Consider the following 22058-nt stretch of genomic DNA (forward strand, 5'->3'; position numbering starts at 1 on the left):
AACGCAAGTGGTAAAAAACGACGTGTTTTCTTTAATCAAAGTATTATCATATAAAGTTATTCATTTGCAGCAACGAAAAAAAAATAATTTGTGAAAAAAATCGGGGATAAAATCACCAATACACAAACGTTTCTCATGTCATTATGTGCGCATGTCGTAACGTGTTTACTGCGCCAGTAGTGCGCAGATCGTCTTACGCGGCGGTCGTGTCGCTACACCAGCCATTGCGGCTACTTGCAATGTATTTTTTTTTCTCGTTTTCAGCTAATTACCAGAGCTAACAATACAAAATTGTTACATTTCAACTTCAAAAAATCTATGGTCAATAAAAGCGACATTTAAGAATATTCACATTTTCCCGTTTTTAAGCCACATTTTCATAACTAACTAACTAACCATCACGCCGCTTTCCCACGGGGCAGAGATGATAGAACGCCACACCACTCTGTCTTTGCAAACATTCTTCGCCTCTTCCACGTTCATGCATCTCCTCATACATACCCTTTGATTGTTTCGACTCCTAACCTGACCGCTTTCAAGTATTTGGTATACCTGATCGATATACTTTTTTGTGTACTTTTTTAGCACCGCAAGGGAAGGGTTAAAACCAGATTTACGAGTATCCTACTAGACTAGAAGCTAGAAACTAGGAGCTCGTGCGATGATCTGGTCGGAGGGGGGTCGAGGGGACGTCCGGTGATATTTATATTTATATGTGTCCTCTGCACACCGCTTCCGCTTTCCCCTGACCAGGCGACGGCGCCTCAGAACCATAGAACTGAAAATAAATGTCTTGGAGTGTTAATCACTAGCTGGGTGACCAAGAAATTCATCACAATTAGTCAAATACTCATTTTAGGCTTCGCAGTGAGAAAGCACCTATCAGCAAAGCCAACCAATCACTATTAACACACCTTATCGAAATGTACACGTAATTAAAAGATCCTAAATTCATAAACACATCAAACAAAACCAAATACATGCCTCTTTTGGTCAAAAAAGCTCCGATTATTACGCAATAAAGTTGTAATATAAAAATAAACTAATTATAAAAGTTTCATCAATTGATTCGGCAGTCACTTTGTGGTAAATCTATCTAAAATGATGCGGAATGCATCTAAACACGTGTCATAGTAGATTTTAAGAAATAGCGGTGTTTAATAAGTAAAACATTTATTAAATAATTATAAAAGCTATTTGTAAATGTATAATGAAGGTGGGTAGATCTAAAATAGATCGTTTTTGACATCTCAACATAGATGAAGAAGAATATGGACTGAATATGGGTATTTACAAGGCTTATTACCGGACTGGTTTTAAGGACATTTATGTTATAGTATTTACATATATAATATTTACAGGACTGGTTACTACCAGCCTATGACAGGATGGTAGCCCTGTAAATACCCAGACTACCATATTTTTATACTATTTTTTGACATCTCATCAAAGATGAAGAATAATATGGAAGTCTGGGCGTTTACGGGGCTGACTTCCAGACTTCCATGCCCAGACTTCCATATTCTTCTTCATCTTTGATGAGATGTCAAAAAATAATATGAAAATAACTCATGTTATTGGAGATAATCCAGATTTTGTGAACAAGTATTTGGACACACTCAAATATTGTAAATACTATATTTTTATTCATCTATACTGAGATGTCAAAAACGTAAAAATAAGTGGAGAAACCCAGTTTTGTGAACAAGGATACTGATCCCACTTTTTTGTATTTTTCATATTTTTAAAAGTTATTTTAAAACAGTATTCGTCATGGTCACCTTATCACTGGCCGGCTGTTTCGTAACCTAATTAGTTCGCGGTGTTACAAAATTGTCTGGTTCCATTATTTATAAACGGCTCATTTTTATGGATCACCCAACCTAGAGTATTTAAATTTTATATTTTCCCTTTAAAATAGACTCCTGTTATCAAAAACCTACATTTTCTACATATATATTTTCACCTGCCTACGACAGGTCAGAAACCTTGTAAATACCCAGATTATAAATACAGTGGAACCTCTCATAAGGATTAATTCGTATAACGAGCGAAAAGAAATGTGAAAAAGTTGCTACCTTAACGAGCGACATTTCGCTCACTCCTTAAAGAACGTCATAAATCAAAAATTGACAATTTTCTTTCAGTTGTGCGTGTTTTCGGAATGCCCAGAAAATGTACTATATCCCAGCAAAAGAGGCATATTTTTAACTTAATGTTTACCCGCTACAGGGCAGAAAATGTTGTTTTTGCATTTTGAAGAAAAGGCATTATTTAATATTTTTTAAATACACTAAAAAAATTTCTAATGGAGAAAAAACCTCCAGGTTTTACCTAAAAAGATCTGTTGCACAGTAAAAAGTTCAATAAGTGGTTTGGTATTTATTTTTAATACATTGAGTTATATTTTTAAACTTTAAAAGGTTCTCCTGAAAAATCAAGTTTTATTATTAATGACGTTCTTGAAATGAGTGAGCGATTTCGCATAACGAGTTACAAAGAGAGGGCAAGACTTTTTTACGACATTAACTTGTGAACAGGGACTTTCGAGCTAGTCAAAACAAAAAATGTTTCGCTTAACGAGTAAGATTCTGACGAAAACGAATTTTGCTCTTTATAAGAGGGTCCACTGTGTTTTTTTTATTTGTCTATGTTGAGATGTCAAAAATGTAAATATAAAAGTGAAGATACCAAGATTTGTAACAAGGATTTGGCCACACTCAAAATGTTGTGAATTTTATTTTGTTTTTTCAATCGTATTACAAAAAACGTTTCTTTCATTTAAATTCTTAAAAGCAGTATCATAATATGTATTCAAAATACAGACACATCATTAAATAACGTTTTAAATAACATTTGAATCAATTAACAGTTATTATTTAATAACATGCATAGAAATATATAATGTTTGTCTAGAAAGTTCCATATGTTATCTTAAATGCATGTTCTTTTAAGTTATTTTTACTGTGTTGAGTTTTAAAGCGGTAAACACACAATCTTAAAATATCTTCAAAGATTTTCCCGCTTCCTGAACTCCATGGAAGTAGGTAGATTGTAATTTACTTGCTTAAATTTTTACATTTTCTAAAAAGGTACCTACGCGTTCGATTATAAAATCCAATACCAAACGTAATTTTTCTCTTTAACGGTAAAATTAATTTTATGTCCAATTAATATGTGAAAGAAAATAGTAATTAAATTAGTAAAAAAGAATTATTATTTCGATTTGAAAAGCTATTTTATATAATTAATATTTGGCATGATCACGTATTTCAAATACTTGAAAGTGGGTCAGGAGTCGGAACAATCGGCGGGTTTTATGAGGAGATGTATGAACATGGAAGAGGAGAAGATTGTTTGCAAAGACAGAGATTCTCTCTGCCTACCTCTGAGGGGAAGTGGCGCGGATGTTAGTTTAGTTTTGAGAAAGGAGTGTTTAGATAGTTTGGACATGTGGAACGAATTAATAACATAATAAAATACATACTTATTAACCCATCATTCGATGTCAGATGTCGAGCTGTCACTTTTCGTGTGTGTTGAGTGATAGGTGTCAATGTTCATTGTATTGAGAAAATAAATTATATTTTTTCATCATTTGGTCAGCAGTGGCGTGCCCAGACTTTTTTGATAAAGGTGGTGGTAGTATACAGTGTATTTATTGGTTTATGAGAAAATACCACTGATTACCTTCACTTAAATATCAAAACTCTAAAAATGCTCATTTCGTCGCTAAAAGATGACAAAAAAGCGTGTATTTAAAAAAAAATTAACAACCAAACGCGTATTTCTCTAATTATCACTGTTTCCCATATTTTTTTACTAAGGTTAAATGCTTGTATGGAACGAACGTCATTTCTGGTCAGGAATGGAAAAAAAATCAATATACAATGACACTATCATCAAAGCAACACTAAAAATAATATTGTAATATTTGGCTAGATTTTGGAGACATATTGGTGTGGCGTCCTACTCTCTCTGCCTACTCCTGCCCTGCGGGAAGCAGCGTGATGGTTAGTTAGTCAGTCTCGAGGGCGCTTCACATGTTTTTATTTACTGTCTACATCTTATTCTTTATATCGTCGTCGTACAGGAGAAAGTGACCAACTACCAAAACATAAAATGTTCAGGTGGGCCATTTAAGTCACTATTGCTTGGCAAGAAAATAAACACCAATGCAGTTACTCATTTTTCACTAGTCAATATATTATACTTCCAAGTTTAAAATCCTTTGGGATTTTTTCAGGATAATACTAAGCTAGTAAGATATCAAATAGTCAATGATTACGTTTTTGTTAAACAATGCACTTGGTCACTTTCTCTTGTATGACTACGATATGTTCTATAAACAAAATTATAATATAATTTATATATGAAGCACTAACTTTGTGATTTTCCATTTTATAATTCAAATGTAACTTTGTTTTAAAATCACTTTAAATATTTTATTACAACTTAATTATAATGTCTACCGGTTTCGAAGATAACCGCCTTTTTATAAATTAATTAATTATGATACATACATACATATACATATATTTATTTTCAATTTTCATAAGAAGTAACGGGATCTTGTATCCCTTGTGTCACTGCGACTATATTAGGTCTATCGTTACCTTCCTCTGTGTCATATCTCACTTTCAAGACTATAATACATATACTCGCAGATTTTAACATAATTAGTAAATTACAGTCCATAGAGAAAAAAGGAAATGAATTTTGCTCGAAGGAAGAAAAAGGGCGATTGTCCACTACCCGGAATTTTACCGTCCGGCAGTCCGTTTTTGAAAAATGAAAGCGACTACGACAGTTAAGCGTGATCGAATCGATCAAGAGCATCGATCCGAAAAAATATGGACAAAAGCACATGCCAATCCAAGCCAATCGTCGTTTTAAAACGCTAACGGACGTGCCGGACGGTAACATTCCGTGTAATTCCGTGTAGTGGACAAACGCCTAAAGGTTTTGAATTTATAAGTTAAATAATTCGTATTAAAGCATATTTTTAAAGCTTTATCGCTTAACCTTTGAAAGCTTTAGTGTTTATTGAATTGTTTTAAATGTGTTCTTTTCATTGAAAATTAGTTTGAAAACTAATTTGAACATAGGCAAAATAATAGTCTTCCAGAAAACAATTTTTTATTATGTAATATTTATTTTAATAATATTTTCCGTTCCGTTTAATTAGCTACCTAGATAGCGGATTGGCAGTGAAATAATATCACAAGACCGTGAACAGCTTTCAAAAGTATATTTTGTGATACATCTGTTTGTTGACATGACATATGGAAAACAATAAATTGATTTGACAGCATCAGCTTCTGTCTGACGCATCTCGATGTTTCTATTAGTTTTACACCCATTGACCAGTGTGGTAGGAATCCAGGTGTCTGCCCATTCATTCTGCGGAACGTTCGGCCTGTTGTCTCCACCTGAGGGGTGCTATTTTAGGGTCCCTCTCGGCCCCCGCCCTCCGCAGCCCGCCCAAAGTGAGCCGCCGCCGCCCATCGGGCTATTGTTGAACCAGTGGGCGCCCGACCGAACGGCGGCGAAGTGCTCCGCGCCAAACTTTTCCAAAAATGTTTGGCTCTGCTTCGCGAACCGAAAGATTAGACTGTTAACGTTGATGTAAGAAACTAAATTCGTTAACCAAGTACGAACCTATTTAGTGCGGTGTTTAGTTGAACGATTAAGTGACAATCTTCGTTTTAATCTCTTGTATTACCAGACTATTGGCAGCGGTGTTTTGATTGTGTATATAATTTAAAAAAAACACTAAAACTTTTGGCTTCAAACTATAAAACAACTTACACCTACAATTTTTCTCGCATACTAAATAAATAGTTTGACGAACTTTGAACCAAATTAATTATCTGCCAAAAATATTGCGACAAGATTTTTCTGTGTGCTGAACATCTCTCTTGGGTAAGCTTTAACAGTATTCAAATAACTTATTAGTAAAAAAAAATCTTTTTTAATATATTTATTTTCTTCTTCTCCCCTTTTCTTGTTTCACGGTGGCGAAGTGTTTCGTATCAGATTCTTAATTGAATGAGAGACTTGGCTCCCCATCTTAGTCGTGTCATATTTCTCACTTGGTTACATTGACAGACTGCCAAATTAAGATGGATTTACTAACACCGTCATTAAAAAGTTCTTCTCCACTCGATGTTATCTTAATCCTAGATACATCTCGGTGTATTCGTATTCGTTTGATTTTATCGATACGTTAAAATAACAACAAAAGTGATATTGTCGAGAACGTTTTAAGAAATATGATTATATCAAAATGAAAATTTGAAAGTGTATGATCAAATGTAACTTAATTGGTACCTAAGGACGAATGAAACTAGATTTTTTTCTTTCCCTTGTGGTGATTTAAACAGGATACGATCACCGAATACGTCTAACTATACTGAAAAACATAGTTTCAAACCACAGTTCGTTTTATATCGGAAAATTCCACTCATAAAGATTGTTTACAAGTCGAATTTCTGGGAACGTATATAAATGTGTTGAGAAAATACAGTGGATCTTTAGAACAAAAATATGTTCGCTAAAAGTTCTTCATACTTTAAGTATCTTTTTTTAAAAATAGGAGTACGTAAATGAAATTTTTAAATTGTCTGCCTCAGTAGTGTAATGGTCAGCACGCTCGGCTACCGTATTGGAGGTCCCGGGTTCGATTCCCAGGGGGGGTCAGATAAATATAAGTGATTTTTTCACTCTTATATTTATTCGATATTACCTTGGACTGGTACCGAAAGCGGAGGGCTGATCACCTTTTCTTCACGTGTTAACAATCAAGATAACTCTGCGTTTATATGATTCAGTGCCCTATGCACCATAGGGGTGCGGATAAGGGTTTGAATAATGAATTTTTTAACTGTTTCGTACGATAATGAATATTTTACTTTGTTGGCAGATATTCTTACAAAACTTTGTTAAATATATTTGTTATTTTTATTATATCAGACACTGGATTATTCACCCTACGGATGAGATGTTAATATTAGAGGTATCTTCTTTATATGAAAAAATATGGAAGTCTGTAAAGTGATCGTTTAAACAAGCTAAATGCCAGGTCGTACGCACTGGAATGCTCGGACTTCCATCTTCTTTCACATAAAGAGGAACGATAGAGGTTTCACATCAATTTGATATACCTAAAACATTTGTTACTTTCACCGGTTTGTCAGCTTACTACCGATTTGGCTCATAGTGAATTGAAGCATAAGTATAGTGATGGATCTTTGTTTCATGCATTGTCATGAATCACATGAAAAAAAAAATTTTGTGCTGAAATAGTTGTAAATAGTTCTGAATCCTCGACGCATTTTTTCAAACTACCCAATTCAAACAGAGCTTTCTAGACAAATTTTGGCGAATACACTGCCTTCTGATATCTTTAATGTATTAGCTATGTCACGCAATTTCAATTTATAATCGGCCAAATATTTTGTAGACTTTTTTGTCACCCTATAGACTTATGACTTTAGACTTTTCACTATCATATTTATTTAATATCACCCTGGACTGGTACAAGAAGCGCAGGGCTGATCACCTTGCCTTCGTGCAATTAACGATCAAGATAACACTGCGTCGCTACGATGCAGTGCCCTATGCACCATTTGGTGCGGATAAGGGTTAGAAGAAGAAGAAGATAGACTTTTGAAGTAAATTTTAAGTACGTTTTCTCAATATTATTAATATTCAAAGCATTTACTTTGTGGTTATTCATTATTACTTTTATATATATTTTTTAAAATGTTAGTATATAACCACTCACCGGTGAGAGGTTATACCATATACCTACTAATATTACTTTCATATTTGAAAAACAATAAGAAAGTTTATATAAATTAACTTCAAATTTCAAAAAATAAATTGATTGATTTTCTAGTACGTACTTACCATAGATTTATGCGAAGACGTTATGATTTGATAGTTATGAATTTATGTGTATGCATTTCCGGTGTAAAATATGAACAAATTTTAGTATGCAGTATCCATGCAGAATTTCCCATAACACGTTCATGGATGTGCTAGCACATAAACATTTTGTATTAATAAATTACCTGTAAGATGTCGCTCACTCCTTTCAAGAACGTCACAAATCAAAAATCGTCAATTTTCAGTTGTGCATATTTTCGAAATCCCCCAAAAATGTACTATATCCCAGCAAAAGAGGCATATTTTTAACTTAATATTTACCCGCTACAGGGCAGAAAGTGTTGTTTTTGCATTTTGAGGAAAAGGTGGTTTATTTTTTTTTAAATAAACTTAATATTTTTCAAATGGAGTAAAAACCTTTAGGTTATACCTAAAAAGATCTGTAGCACAGTAAAAATTTCAAAAAGTGGCTTGATATTTATTTTTAATACATTGTATTGTACTTTTAAACTTTAAAAACGTTTTCCTGAAAAAATCTAGTTTTTTGATTTATGACGTTCTTGAAAGGAGTGAGCGATATATTTCACACTATTCTAAATTGAATAAGCTGGTCATGAACTCAATATAATAAATTTTCTTAGCACACAAAGCGAATTAATTTTAAAATTTAAAACCAATATTCATGATAATTCAAGTTTTTTAATAGATTTTTTTTTGAGAATACGATTTGAGTTTATTTATGTACAATATTACCAACATAACATTTCGAATGTGTCCGAATACTTGTTCACAAAATCTTGATTATCTCCAATTACAGGAGTTTCTTAAACCAGCCTATAACGCTCGTCAGCCCCGTAAATGCCCAGAGTTCCATATTCTTCGTCATGTTTGATGAATAGTTACCAACTTAACATTCTTCCACCTCGTTCAATTCCATATTTCAGTTATGTCTAGTGTTGATACCTACAATACACACACACAAAAAAAAATATCACATCCCTAGGGTAAAAATGCAGTATCTGAATAAATAAATTAAAATACTGTTTTGTTTTCGCGGACTTTTTTGATTCGAATGAAATGTTAAGACATATAGTAAAATAACACTAAGCATGAATAAGATATGTATTAATTTTAAATCAAACACAGATTTTTTGAGTCTACTAAGTTGTATTTTATTAACAAAAACACATAAAAAATTATATTGTGACAATTGTTTCGCCTTGTTAGGGCATTATCAAACGAATGTGAAGATCAAATGGACTACGGTCCTTATGTAGCTATACAATTCTAAGTGACATTTTTAACACGTGCAGCAATAATTTATGGGAGACAACCGTAGCTAATGGGGGATGTAGGTATGTACCCTTATATTTTTATTTTCTGGGAAAGGAAGAATTTATTGACATGGCCATAATTTAGAGAATTAATATTTTAAAGCTTAATACAATTGTTGGTAATATTATTTTTAAGAATTTATATAAAAAAAAATATACATATATATGTATATATATATATATATATATATATATATATATATATATATATATATATATATATATATATATATATATATATATATATATATATATATATATACAACTTAGTAGACTCAAAAAACCTGTGTTTGATTTAAAATTAATACATAAATTAAAATGGAGTTCTACAAATTAAATGCATCAATAAATAAATAAATAAGGTACTTGAATTATTGTTATTGCAACACGGTTGTTAAATTCTGGCTATTTCTATTATGGATCGTTCAATTTTCACGACTTTGTGTGGCGTGCATATTTTAACGAGTGTTGATTATAGCAGCTTTCCTATATCATTTCTGAAGTTTACTATGCCGAGAACGTGGTTTATTGTTTAGTACGCCAATAAATTGGTTATTGTTCTTTAATGTTTCGTGGTATTTTGGTTCAAGTACAATGTCTTCGAATATCATAAATCTAAACGTACAATATGAATACAATTACGTGTTTATTATGATACAACCGTGCTTAAAATGTCGTTAGAAAACAACGATAAACCAGTGGTATTTTTTTAACTAAAAAAATATGTGCAAAATTTTACGGACATTGCTCACTTGGAAAATAGAAAGTTTCATTTAGAAAATTAATTAATTATTTACAATCTGAACGCGGCCACGCGTTGCTTTGGCTTAGTCTGATTATAAAGAAAAGAAAGAAAATGAAAACCACACATTTAAAATATGTTTAATTTAACAATACTTTTCAGTAATTGAAAATAAGTATGTATTAAAAATTATGCTATACAAATGCAATCAGAAACATTGAAAATACTAAGTGACTGCAGTTCTCAAGAAGCACGCTGTCCGTCATGATCACTGTTTAATATTACGTGTGTTTTTTTAAAAGAAATAACCCGAAAAGTTCTTTACTTTTAGAGGCTTGTCTGCAGGTAGGATAGTAGGATAGGGAAGGTAAATGTGCAAAATACATCACTAACACCCAGACCAATTAAAAATATATCTTTTTTGAATTTATTTTGCACTTGGGGGAATCGAAACCGCGACTCCAGTTTCGCATTCGTGCGTCTACCCAAATATGCCACGGCGCCTGTCACGAATAAAAACGAAAAAAAATGTGTGCGAAATTTGACTGACATTGCTCACTTCGAAAACGGTAAGTTTCATTTAACTCGCCAAAATTACGAAAATGCGTATAATATGTAAGAACTTCGTTATCTGACGAATAGTCAATAAATTGACCTGATTTTTTATCCGTTATATCCGAAGTTCGTTAAATAGAGGTCCGTTATATCGAGGTTTTACAAAATAAATTTTAAAAGGGGACCAGTTACATTGTGGAGTGTGTATTTTTATTTTAACTAATGTATTACAGAAATTGAGTTTAATATAAACTCGAGTCAGAGTCGACATCAGAGTTGACGTAATAAATACAATGTTGAGCCACACTCGACCCAGGAGTGCGAAGGATTAAGTTTGTTAGCTCTACAAATCATTAAAACCATTGACAGAATGCCAATTGTTTTTCGAATCCATAAATTACATATAGTTCAAATATGTAGTCAAGTAGTTCAAATCGAACGCAAAGAATTAGCAAATCGCGTGTACGTAGTTGCGAATAAATTACATATGGTCAGGTAGTTCTAAACGTACGTAAAGAATTCGCAAACCGCGAATACGTAGTTGAGAATATTTGCAATTCTGGTACGCACAGTCTAGTACATGGGACCACTATCTCAAACGACATAGTCTGACCAAAACGGTGAAACAGCTGAGCGCGCACTTCCGTATTCTGTGTACGGTAGAGAGTGGCGCTCCGGTCTGCGCAAAATTCTGGAGGGGGGCGATCTGTTCGCAAAATCTCTCCCCCAGGGGTTATTTAAACTATTTCAATCCCCGAAAAAATGGTCCAGAAACTTCGCACTGTCTGGAATCTGTGGGATGTTTTGAAAATTAAAAAATTCGTTGGGTTTGGGAGAAATTAATTGAATTTGTAGCAGGTGGCGAGTAGTTACGAAGTTGGCGGGGATTGGGACAGAATCCATGCGTGGAGCTGTGATGTATTTGGGGAACTAGTGATAGTTCAAGGCCGTCGCGGCTCCAGTATTGTCTTCCATACTGAATTTTTATATCTATCTGTCGCGAACTTGTTCCTTGTTAAGCTTTCCGCCGGATGCTGTGGAATTGTTCACCGGTGATTCGAGTCGTTCGCGGAACCGTGATTTGGAATGTAAATTTTAATATTACTTTATAATTTCAACGTAAATTTTACAGACCATTCTATTTCTAGTTCAAATAATAAGATTTGTTTGGTCATAAATTTATTTTAAAGAAAATAACAAACGTAAAATACTATACAGTCGAGTTGTTGTCCCGTGGTTAGTGTTGTGGACTCTTAGAGTATCTCGGTTCGAACCCACTCTACCACAATTTGATACCTATTACTAATAATGAGCCGCTCAGGTCACAGAAATAGTATGAAATTGAAATATTTGTGTAAATAATAAAAACACAAATATTTCCCTTTCATTACATTTTTTTTTAACATCTAATACGAAAAATATGGGATAATTATAGTTATATATATAATTGTGCCAAAAACAGTTTTTTATTAATTTAAAGAAAGAAATATTTGTGTTTTTTTATTTCATTTTTATATTTCCAAAAATATAAAATCTCTGTAAACCTAAGCGGCTCATTATTAGAAATAGGTATCAAATTGTGATAGAGCATGTTCGAACCGAGAAACCCTGACTCAAGGGTCCGCGACACTAACCACAGGACCATAACCCGACAGTTAAAAATATCAAATTAAAAAATATATATTTATATGCAAAATGTAAATGATTATTTGTAATAAGGGATCTAGAATTTTTTTAGTGAATTAGAGTAAGGAAATATGTATCAATTTCAGAATAAAAGTCAATAATTTAGGATTCTGGGGAAAGATGAATTGTCATATTATCATTTGTGGTTGATATGCAAACCTGAAACAGTTGTTGCTTCCGAATTGTAAGTTGAGGGATATGAATTATAATTTTCTCAAGGAATTGTGATCAATCCAATTGAATATTTTGTAAAAGAAGCGGGTATTAGTGATTCTTCTAGTAATAATATTAGTTATTGTTTATACTTTATAATTAGTAAATCTAAATTTGAACACTCCCCGAAAATCACGAAGACATCCTAGCTAAGAAACATGGAAAACAAAATATATTTATTTTGTTTACATGGCATCAAATAAGCTATTTTAAATACAAGAGTTGTAAAATGACAGTCGTATGTGAATTGATTACATTATGTTTTGGATCGGAAAGGTGGAATTCGTGTTTTTATCTGAATCGATAGTTCCATGTTAGTAAGTGAGAGTCGCTAATTTTAATAAATTAAACAGATTTCTAATTTCACGGCATGGAAGGCTTAGGTTAAAAGTATATCTTACATATATACATATTTATATATATATATATATATATATATATATATATATATATATATATATATATATATATATATATATATATATATATATATATATATATATATATATATATATTTGTATAAAACATGGTTATTTAAAAAAATATGTATTCAATATAATCTCAACACCAAAAAAATATTTGAATAAAAAACCTGGTGGAAAACCTACACAAATTAAATGTATGTATGAATATGTATTCATTATTTTTTTAATTGATGTTTTATGTGAAGCCTCAACATGAAACAAACCTTTGATGAAAAAACCTATAAAAAAAACGTATTATACATTTTGAAGCGATCCATGTTTCCCTTCAAAGTTTTTTTTTTAATAATTCGTATGTTTATTTATTTTAAGAAGATTTACGATATTTAGTCGAAAAAGGTTGACATATTATAATTTTGGCATTTAATTTGTAGAACTCCATTTTAATTTAAGTATTAAATGTTAAATCGAACGCTGAATTTTTGAGTCTACCAAGTTGTATTTTATTGTAAAAAAACACGCAAAAATCAATTTTGTGACAAATGCCTCGCCTAGTTATGACATTTTCAAACGAATGTCGCAGAATTGATTTTTATGTGTTTTAAAAAAAATACAACTTATTAGACTCGAAAAATCAGTGTTTGTTTTTACATTTAATACATGTATTATAGATTAATTACGAACTATAAAAAAGGGAAATTCAGAATATCTCACGCAAGTACGCAGTCTTATTTGTGATGTCTTTTAAATCTTGTTAACATTAATCCCATATCCTAAAATAAGCCGATAAAATTTGATATCGGGAATATTATTAATATGGTTTTTGTATGTAATATGTTTTAAAATAAATAAGTATAACATTTTGAGTGTGTTAACAAATCTGGATTATCTCAGGAGTTATTTTTCAGTTATGTGTAGGGATGTCAAAAAATTATAAATAAGTATGTTTGTCAGCAGCAGGTCGCAGCAGTGGCGAGGGCCCCATCTACGCGACTGTGGCCCGGCGCGGGGGCGCGGGCGGCGGCGCTCCGGCGGCCGGCAGCGCCAGCCCGCTGAGCGCCTCCATGGACTCGGGCATCAGCTCGGCGGGCCGCCGGCAGGGCTCGCCCTCGCCGGGCGCGCGCCGCCGCGAGCTGGACGCGCTGCTGCGGGACATGCTGCGCACCGTGGAGCGCCTGCCGGGCCCCCCCGCCCCCGGCCCCGCGCAAGAGGACATCCCGTACCACGCGCGGGCCGACTCGCGCCCGTTCGCCTACACCGCGCCAGACGCCGCCATGCTGCGCTGCCAGCCGCACCTGTCCAGCCCGAGCCTCGTGCGCAAGGCGCTCGGCCGGCCCGACGCGCCCGACAAGTTCCTCGACTCGGACCCCATCGAGACCCTCTTCACGCCGGAGGCCAACGAGGCCTTCCGCAGGAGGGAGCGCCGCGAGGCGTTGGGCCGCGCCGGCAGCCCGGGCCCGCGGGCGCGCGGCCCGAGCCCCGCCGGCGCGCTGGCGCCCCCCGCGCTCTCGCCCCCCGTGCCGCGCAAGGAGCAGCGACTCAAGAGGGAGGAGCAGATCACCACGGTGACCACCACCTCGGCGCCCCCCTACGAGAACCACTACTCGGGGTGAGTACTCTTACGCCTTACTTTCACTTTACGTTACACCATACGAACGTAATAAAATTATATCAAATTCAGTACGATATTTTTATTTTATTTACGTGAATATATAACGTCAAATTTATGGTTGTTTAACTAGGTACAATATAAATAAATTTTATTTTACGTTATTCCATCCCAGCATAATAAAATGATATCAAATGAAATAAAATATTTTTTAAATAATTATATATTAACGTGAAAATATACCAAAACGTGGACTTAAGTTTAAGTAGGTACAATAAAACAAACTAGTTTTAACGAAATATTCAATTTTAATCATTTTATATTTCTCCATCCAAACATAATAAAATAATATTAAATTAAACACTTTTTTAAATTATTTTTTATACATATTTACGTGAAAATATTCGACTTTAGTTTGAGTTAGTACAATATACCTATTTAAATTAATTATTTCATTTTAATCATTTTATGTTTCTCCATCCAAACATAATAAAATAATTTCAAATTAAAAAGGTTTTTTTATAATATTTTTATTAAATGTTCGTGAAAATATAACGTCGTCTTTAGTTTAAGTAGGCACAATATAACAAACTTATTTTAACGAAATATTAAATTACAATCATTTTATGTTCCATCCCAACAAAATAAAATAATTTCACTTTAAACATTTTATTTATATTTACGTCGAAATATAATTTATGTAGATACTATATTTAAAACTTATTCGAAAATTTTAATCGTTTTTCGTTACTTCAAGTAAGCATAATAAAATAATATCGTATGAAATTAAATATTTTTTTCAATATTTATATTATATTTACGAATATATAACATAGACTTTAATTTAGGTAGGTGGAATATAAAAAGCTTATTTAAACAAAATATTAAATTTTAATATTTTTTCGCTAACGGATTGGTATATGAATCATGAAAAGGAGTAAGCTAAATATATTATTATAATTAACTAACTAACTAACTAACCATCACGCCGCTTCCCCGCAGGGGTAGGCAGAGAGAATCGAACGCCACACCACTCTGTCTTTGCAAACATTCTACATTCATGCATCTCCTCATACATACCCGACGATTATTACGACTCCTGACCCGGCCACTTTCAAGTATTTGACATACCTGCTTGTGCCAAGTTTTCCTCGGTCGTCCTCTGCTTCTTTTTCTAACTACATTCGCCCCATAAATTTGTTTCTTAATTTTACACACCTTTCAACACACCTTTCTTAATTTTATCGATAATGCTTATCTCAGCCTTAAATTCTTTCCTTATTTCATCATTCGAACATCTATCAAACATCGTTTTGCCACACATTCGTCTGAGGGATCGCATTTCGACTGCATTCAGTCTGCTTTCATCCTTCTTTTGCCAACTCCATGCTTCGCTTCCATTCATAAGGGTTGGAACCAGAACTCCATTGTGTACTGCCAGTTTAGCTTCCGCTGATAGATTTTTATTTGCTAAAACTGATTTTATGTAGTGCACCATTCACTCTGTTCCCAGCATTCACTCTCCTTTATTATAATTAAGTAAGAGAAATTTTGCAAACATATTAATATGATAAGCTCTTAACCGGTGTAAATGGGATTCAAACAAGTTGGATACATTATTATTTTCTTCTTCATACTAAAGTAAATGGAGGTTTATAAATATATTAGATTGTTTAAATACATAAAATAATCCGGATATTCCTACGTTTTTTGTTCGTTTTATTTCTATATTTTTGTACAATAATAATTTTAGAATAGTGTTTTGATTATTTAAAGAAAAAACGAATAAATATTCCTTTAAAATATTTGCATACATTCTGATTAAACACTCAGGTCTGTTTGTCCATTTAACTTACATATAAAAGTAATTAGTGTGATTAATTTGGCAAGCATTTATCATCATTCGCTTTATTAAGTAATAAAAATACGTTCATCTCAACTTTTCGTACATCCTACGTTTAAAATTTATAAATAAACATTTATATTTTGTCCGCCTCCGTAGTGTAATGGTCAGCATGCTCGGCTACCATTCTGGAGGTCCCGGGTTCGATTCCCAGGGGGGGTTTAATAAATATAAGTGATTTTTTCACTCTAATATTTATTCAATATTACACTGGACTGGTACCTGAAGTGGAGGGCTGATCACCTTTCCTTCATGTGTAAACGATCGAGATAACACTGCGTTTATATGAAGCAGTGCCCTATGCACCATTGGGGTGCGGTAAGGGTTTTATTATTATTATTATATTATTGTATTTTTAGATTCGTGAAATCATTTGGTTAAAATTGAAAAATGAAATGCCAAATGTAATTTTGCTTACTTTTTTGTCCACAACTTTATTTCAATAAAAATATTAGAATATTTTATTTAAAGGCAATAATACTTCGATAAAATTTTCACTCTAATATTTATTTGATATTACCCTAGACTGAAAACTGAAGCGCAGGGCTGATCACCTTCTCTTATGTATATTTAACGATTAAGATAACACTGCTCATATACGAAGCAGTATGCTTAGCACCACTGGGTGCAAGTGAGGGTTGGAAAAAATAGGTTATTTAATAAAATAATTACTAAATATATTTTTCCACATTTTCTTTATTTGACCAGTGACCGGTCGGATGATGTCGGTAACGACGAAATCAGATCAATGGCCAAATAAAATAAATGTGAAAAAAATATTTAGTTGTTATTTCTATAAGATATTTTATTATTACATGAGGAAACCTGTAATTGGATCATATTTAGTTTTTCTTTGTTTTTTTTGTGTAAAGTTTTTGTTGATTTTTCGATGAAAATAATTATTTACTCCTTTAAAATTTAATTGTTTATTGGGCTAAATTGTGAAAAGATTTTATATGTATGTGTAGACACGTGTGTACACATATGTAAAAAAATAAGTATTTAAATGTAACATGCAGTATTTTATAAATTAACCAGTATGAAAAACGTTAATTTAAATAATAGATACGCACTTGCAAAATACAAGTGGCCAGAATATTTTTATTTTTAGTATAACTAAAGGTGGCATTCCTATTTTCAAACCACCTTGATCATATTATTATATTTTATATGAATTTTTGCCACAAATGAAAAAAAAACAAGGTTATTGATGAATTCTCTAATTTATGTTAATTGAGTGAATTGTAAAGTGATTTTCTTCAACTGCCTTTTCGATACAGTATCAGACCCCAGCCTCCGAGAGTATCTTTTCTACTTTCGTGTCACATTTCTCAACCAGTTCGTACCCATACAAACGGCCACAGACCAAAATTGGAATATATAAACTTAAGCGCTAAGATCGAGTGTTGTAACATATTGAACAAACGTACTTATAATAAGTCTTTATATTTATCATTTAGGTGTGAACTGAAGTCTAAGATTTCTATATTTTACGATGGACCGTGAGATATATTGCAAGTTCGTAAGTGTCATATGTCATTTAAACAACGAGAACTCGTTTCTGACGTTAAAAATACACTAAAGTCCCAATTTACACGGTAGAGACATTCTACGCGATACCGTGTAAAAAAAGTATATAATATACATCGTAGCTACGTTGTGTACATTTGGATTTTGTTTTATTGTTAGGAAGTTACCGAAAAAAATACTCAACGTAGTTAAAACGTTAACTTTGGGATGGCCTGAAATATGTATATATTTATTTATTTAATGTATATAGTTACATTTTTTTTACAATTTAATACAATTTCTATATATTTCTACTAAATACAATCTTGTAATTTTAATTACGCTGATCCTCTCCAAAAAAGAGACTGAGCTCTTGTGCTTGGAGAAGGACCTTTTTCTCCTTCTTTATACTCGTACTTACAGATGGCATATATTTTGTGAATCGTACAAAGTTTTTGTTCAAATATATTTATTAAGAATTACATTTTTGGAATCTCAACAAAGACGAAGAAGAATATGGAAGTCTGGGTATTAACAGGGCTTAGTTTCTGTCATAGTCTGGTTAAGTGATCACTTTCGTGCAGCATTCACCATTCTACCCATGATTGACAGCCACACTACTGAAATTTTTGGAACTCATTAACATTAATCTCATGACACTGCACATATCGCTCACTCCTTTCAAGAACGTCATAAATAAAAAAAGCAAGATTTTTCAGGAGAACGTTTTTAAAGTTTAAAAATATAATACAATGTATTAAAAATAAATATCAAGCCACTTTTTATTGTGCAACAGATTGTTTTAAGTAAAACCTGTTTTTTCTCCATTTGAAAAATATTTAGTTTATTTAAAAAATAATTTAACAATACATTTTCTTCAAAACGCAAAAATAACACTTTCTGCTTTGTTACGGGTAAATATTAAATTAAAATATGCCTCTTTTGCTGGGATATAGTACATTTTCTGGGCATTCGGGAAACATGCACAACTGAAAATTTACTATTTTGATTTATGACGTTCTTGAAAGGAGCGAGTGATATGAGTTGACAAAAGCCATGTATCTTGGATTAAGATGGCTTTTATTGCGAAGAGATTTTTTAAAATAATTCATTAAAAAAATAATTAAGAATTCATTGAAATATATCTTTTAAAAAATTATTATAAAAATAATTAAAGTTAAAGTTTTCTACAGTACGTAGGTAACGCTTTGTTGCTTTACTGTATTAGGATCCCAGTAAGTCCAGAAAGTCTATAATTTCGGATCACAAGATATAGATCTTTGATATCTGCACACTCCTTACGATATTATTATGTTACATTTATCAGCAGTTCGTTGTTCGATGAACACTTCGTAATTGGTCAACAAAGGCCATGGGCGTAGTTCGCCGCAATGTAACAATATAATGTGGGATCGTAAAAGCCATGGGTGGAACGTGGGGGCAGCGATATAGTTAATAATACATAACGCTGGCACTCTGGTGACATTCGCACTTGAACCAGACGCCAATGTCACTACCAATTTGCGCTTCTATCGCTTATTTTATTTGTCAGTTTATTGTCTTCCTCCGCTGTCGGCCACATTCGACTGACAGCTTTGTTTTGCATGATCATATTTTACTATTGGTCGGTGAGGTAATTTTGTCAAGTACATAATTATGGACACAGTGATGCATTTTTGTTCCATAAAATCTTCTTCTACTTCTTGTTCTTCTTCTTCTTCTTCTAACGATTATCCGCACCCAAGGGTGCATAGGGCGCTGCATCGCATTGAAGCAGTATTATCTTGATCGTTACTTACATGAAGGCAAGGTGATCATTCTGCGCTTAAGGGACCAGTCCAGGGTGATATTAAATAAATAAAAGAGTGCAAAATAAATAATTTGTCATGTAATGGTCAGTACGCTTGGCTACCGTACTGGAGGTCCCCGGTTCGATTTCCAAGGGGGGGTGAAAATAAATATAATTGATTTTTCACTCTAATATTTATTCACTATAATATTACCCTGGACTGGTACATGTAGCGGAGGGCTGATCACCTTTCCTAGATAACACTGGGTTTAAATGATGCAGTGCCCTACGCACAATTGGGGTGCGGATAAGGGCTTGAAGAAGATGTATACGGCGATGCATGAATGTGGAAGAGGCGAATGATATTTGCAAAGACAGAGTGGTGTGGCGTTGTATTATCTCTGCCTACCCTGCGGTGAAGCGGCGTGATGGTTAGTTAGTCAGGTAGATAAAACATTCGTGTTCCTAAAATATCTAACTAACTAACCATCACGCCACTTCCCCGTAGGGGAAGGCAGAGAGAATGGATCGCCATACAACTCTGTCTTTGCAAACTTTCTTCGCCTCTTCCATATTCATGCATCTCCTCATACGTACCGACCGATTATTTCGACTCCTAATCTGACCACATGCAAGTATTTGATATATCTGATCTTGCCAAGTTTTTCACGGTCTTCTTCTGCTCCTTTTTCCAACTACATTCGCTTCATGAATTTGTTTTACCGTTCTTTCCTCACTCATACGTTTCACATGTCCAAACCATCTCAACACACCTTTCTTAATTTTATCGATAACGCTTATCTCAGCCTTGCATTTTTTCCTTATTTCGTCATTCGAACATCTATCAAACATCGTTTTGCCACACATTCGTCTGAGGGATCGCATTTTCTCCTTTCATCGCTTTGAAGGATGGATGCTAATAATAATATATTTCGTTCGATGGTTAGATATTTATTTTTTCCCAGATGTTTCAGCAGTATTGCTCTATGAGACATATATGAATAATAATTCTGAACCAACGATTTCTTGGTAATTTAGTCACTAAGTAAATAATTATGAGCCAATGCAAAACTGTATCCTCACTGGCTGTTTACTGTTTGAGCCACATGTTTAGGAATGGTACCGGAAGTGTTCCATTGTGATGTTATATTTAATCAATTATATTTGTACAGATTATCTCATTGTTATAGCAAATAAAAACCTATCAGCGGAAGCTAAACTGGCAGTGCACAACGGAGTCCTGGTTCCAACTCTAATGTATGGAAGTGAAACATGGAGTTGGCAAAAGAAGGATGAAAGTAGACTGAATGCAGTCGAAATGCGATCTCTCAGAAGAATGTGTAACAAAACGATGTATGATAGATGTGCGAATAGTGAAATAAGGAAAGAATGCAAAGCTGAGATAAGCATTATCGATAAAATTAAGAAAGGTGTGTTGAGATGGTTTGGACATGTAGAACGAATGAGTGAGGAAAGAACGGTAAAACAAATTTATGAGGCGAATGTTAGCGGGAAAAGAAGCAGAGGAAGACCGAGAAAAACATGGCACGATCAGGTATGCCAAATACTTGAAAGTGGTCAGGTTAGGAGTCGTAACAATCGGCGGGTATGTATGAGGAGATGCATGAACGTGGAAGAGGCGAAGAATGTTTGCAAGGACAGAGTGGTGTGGCGCTCTATTCTCTCTGCCTACCCCTGCGGGGAAGCGGTGTGATGGTTAGTTAGTTTTTTTTTATCTCATTGTGTCGCGTGATGAGACCAATGTTTTACTAACTAACTAACCATCACACCGCTAGGCAGAGAGAATAGAGCGCCACACCACTCTGTCCTTGCAAACATTCTTCGCCTCTTCCACGTTCATGCATCTCCTCATACATACCCGCCGATTGTTACGACTCCTAACCTGACCACTTTCAAGTATTTGGCATACCTGATCGTGCCATGTTTTTCTCGGTCTTCCTCTGCTTCTTTTCCCACTAACATTCGCCTCATAAATTTGTTTTACCGTTCTTTCCTCACTCATTCGTTCTACATGTCCAAACCATCTCAACACACCTTTCTTAATTTTATTGATAATGCTAAAATAATAAGACCAATGTTTTTACAACACATAATACCTAAAATAATAAACGCACTAATATTTCAATCGATCAGTATTGAATTTCGTATCATCTCTTCTTCCTCTTCTTGGTATGGATGTCTATTATATAGTCTTCTTCTTCTTATTATTATTATAGGCCTTGCGGCCTGTTTTTAAGAGGGATTAACCTCCTGCGACGTCGATTCCCAGCTATCGACCCATCTCTTTGGGGGTCTGCCCGGGAGTCGTCTACCATGGGGTTGGACGTACAGTGCGATGTGGGGGAGTCTGAATGGTTCCATTCTCCTCACATGCGCATATCG

At 33.9% G+C, this 22058-nt stretch overlaps 1 protein-coding gene across 12 annotated transcripts in view; it reads left to right on the forward strand.

The window, feature by feature from the left end:
• by (focal adhesion protein tensin) overlaps nt 1–22058 on the forward strand; it is a 352917-nt gene that overhangs the window by 301762 nt on the left and 29097 nt on the right. For 11 of the 12 annotated variants that reach the window (XM_088258488.1, XM_088258483.1, XM_088258487.1 and 8 more), the window contains one exon: nt 13800–14454. In XM_088258488.1, the coding sequence (XP_088114614.1) occupies nt 13800–14454 (655 nt within the window). The remainder of the gene's footprint in view (nt 1–13799; nt 14455–22058) is intronic. The other variant, XM_088258484.1, reaches the window with a different exon arrangement.

The sequence above is a fragment of the Brachycentrus maculatus genome, unplaced genomic scaffold (genome assembly GCF_059751285.1).
Source record: "Brachycentrus maculatus isolate JH-2025_06_01 unplaced genomic scaffold, ASM5975128v1 h1tg000097l, whole genome shotgun sequence".
Classification (NCBI taxonomy): Eukaryota; Metazoa; Arthropoda; class Insecta; order Trichoptera; family Brachycentridae; genus Brachycentrus; species Brachycentrus maculatus.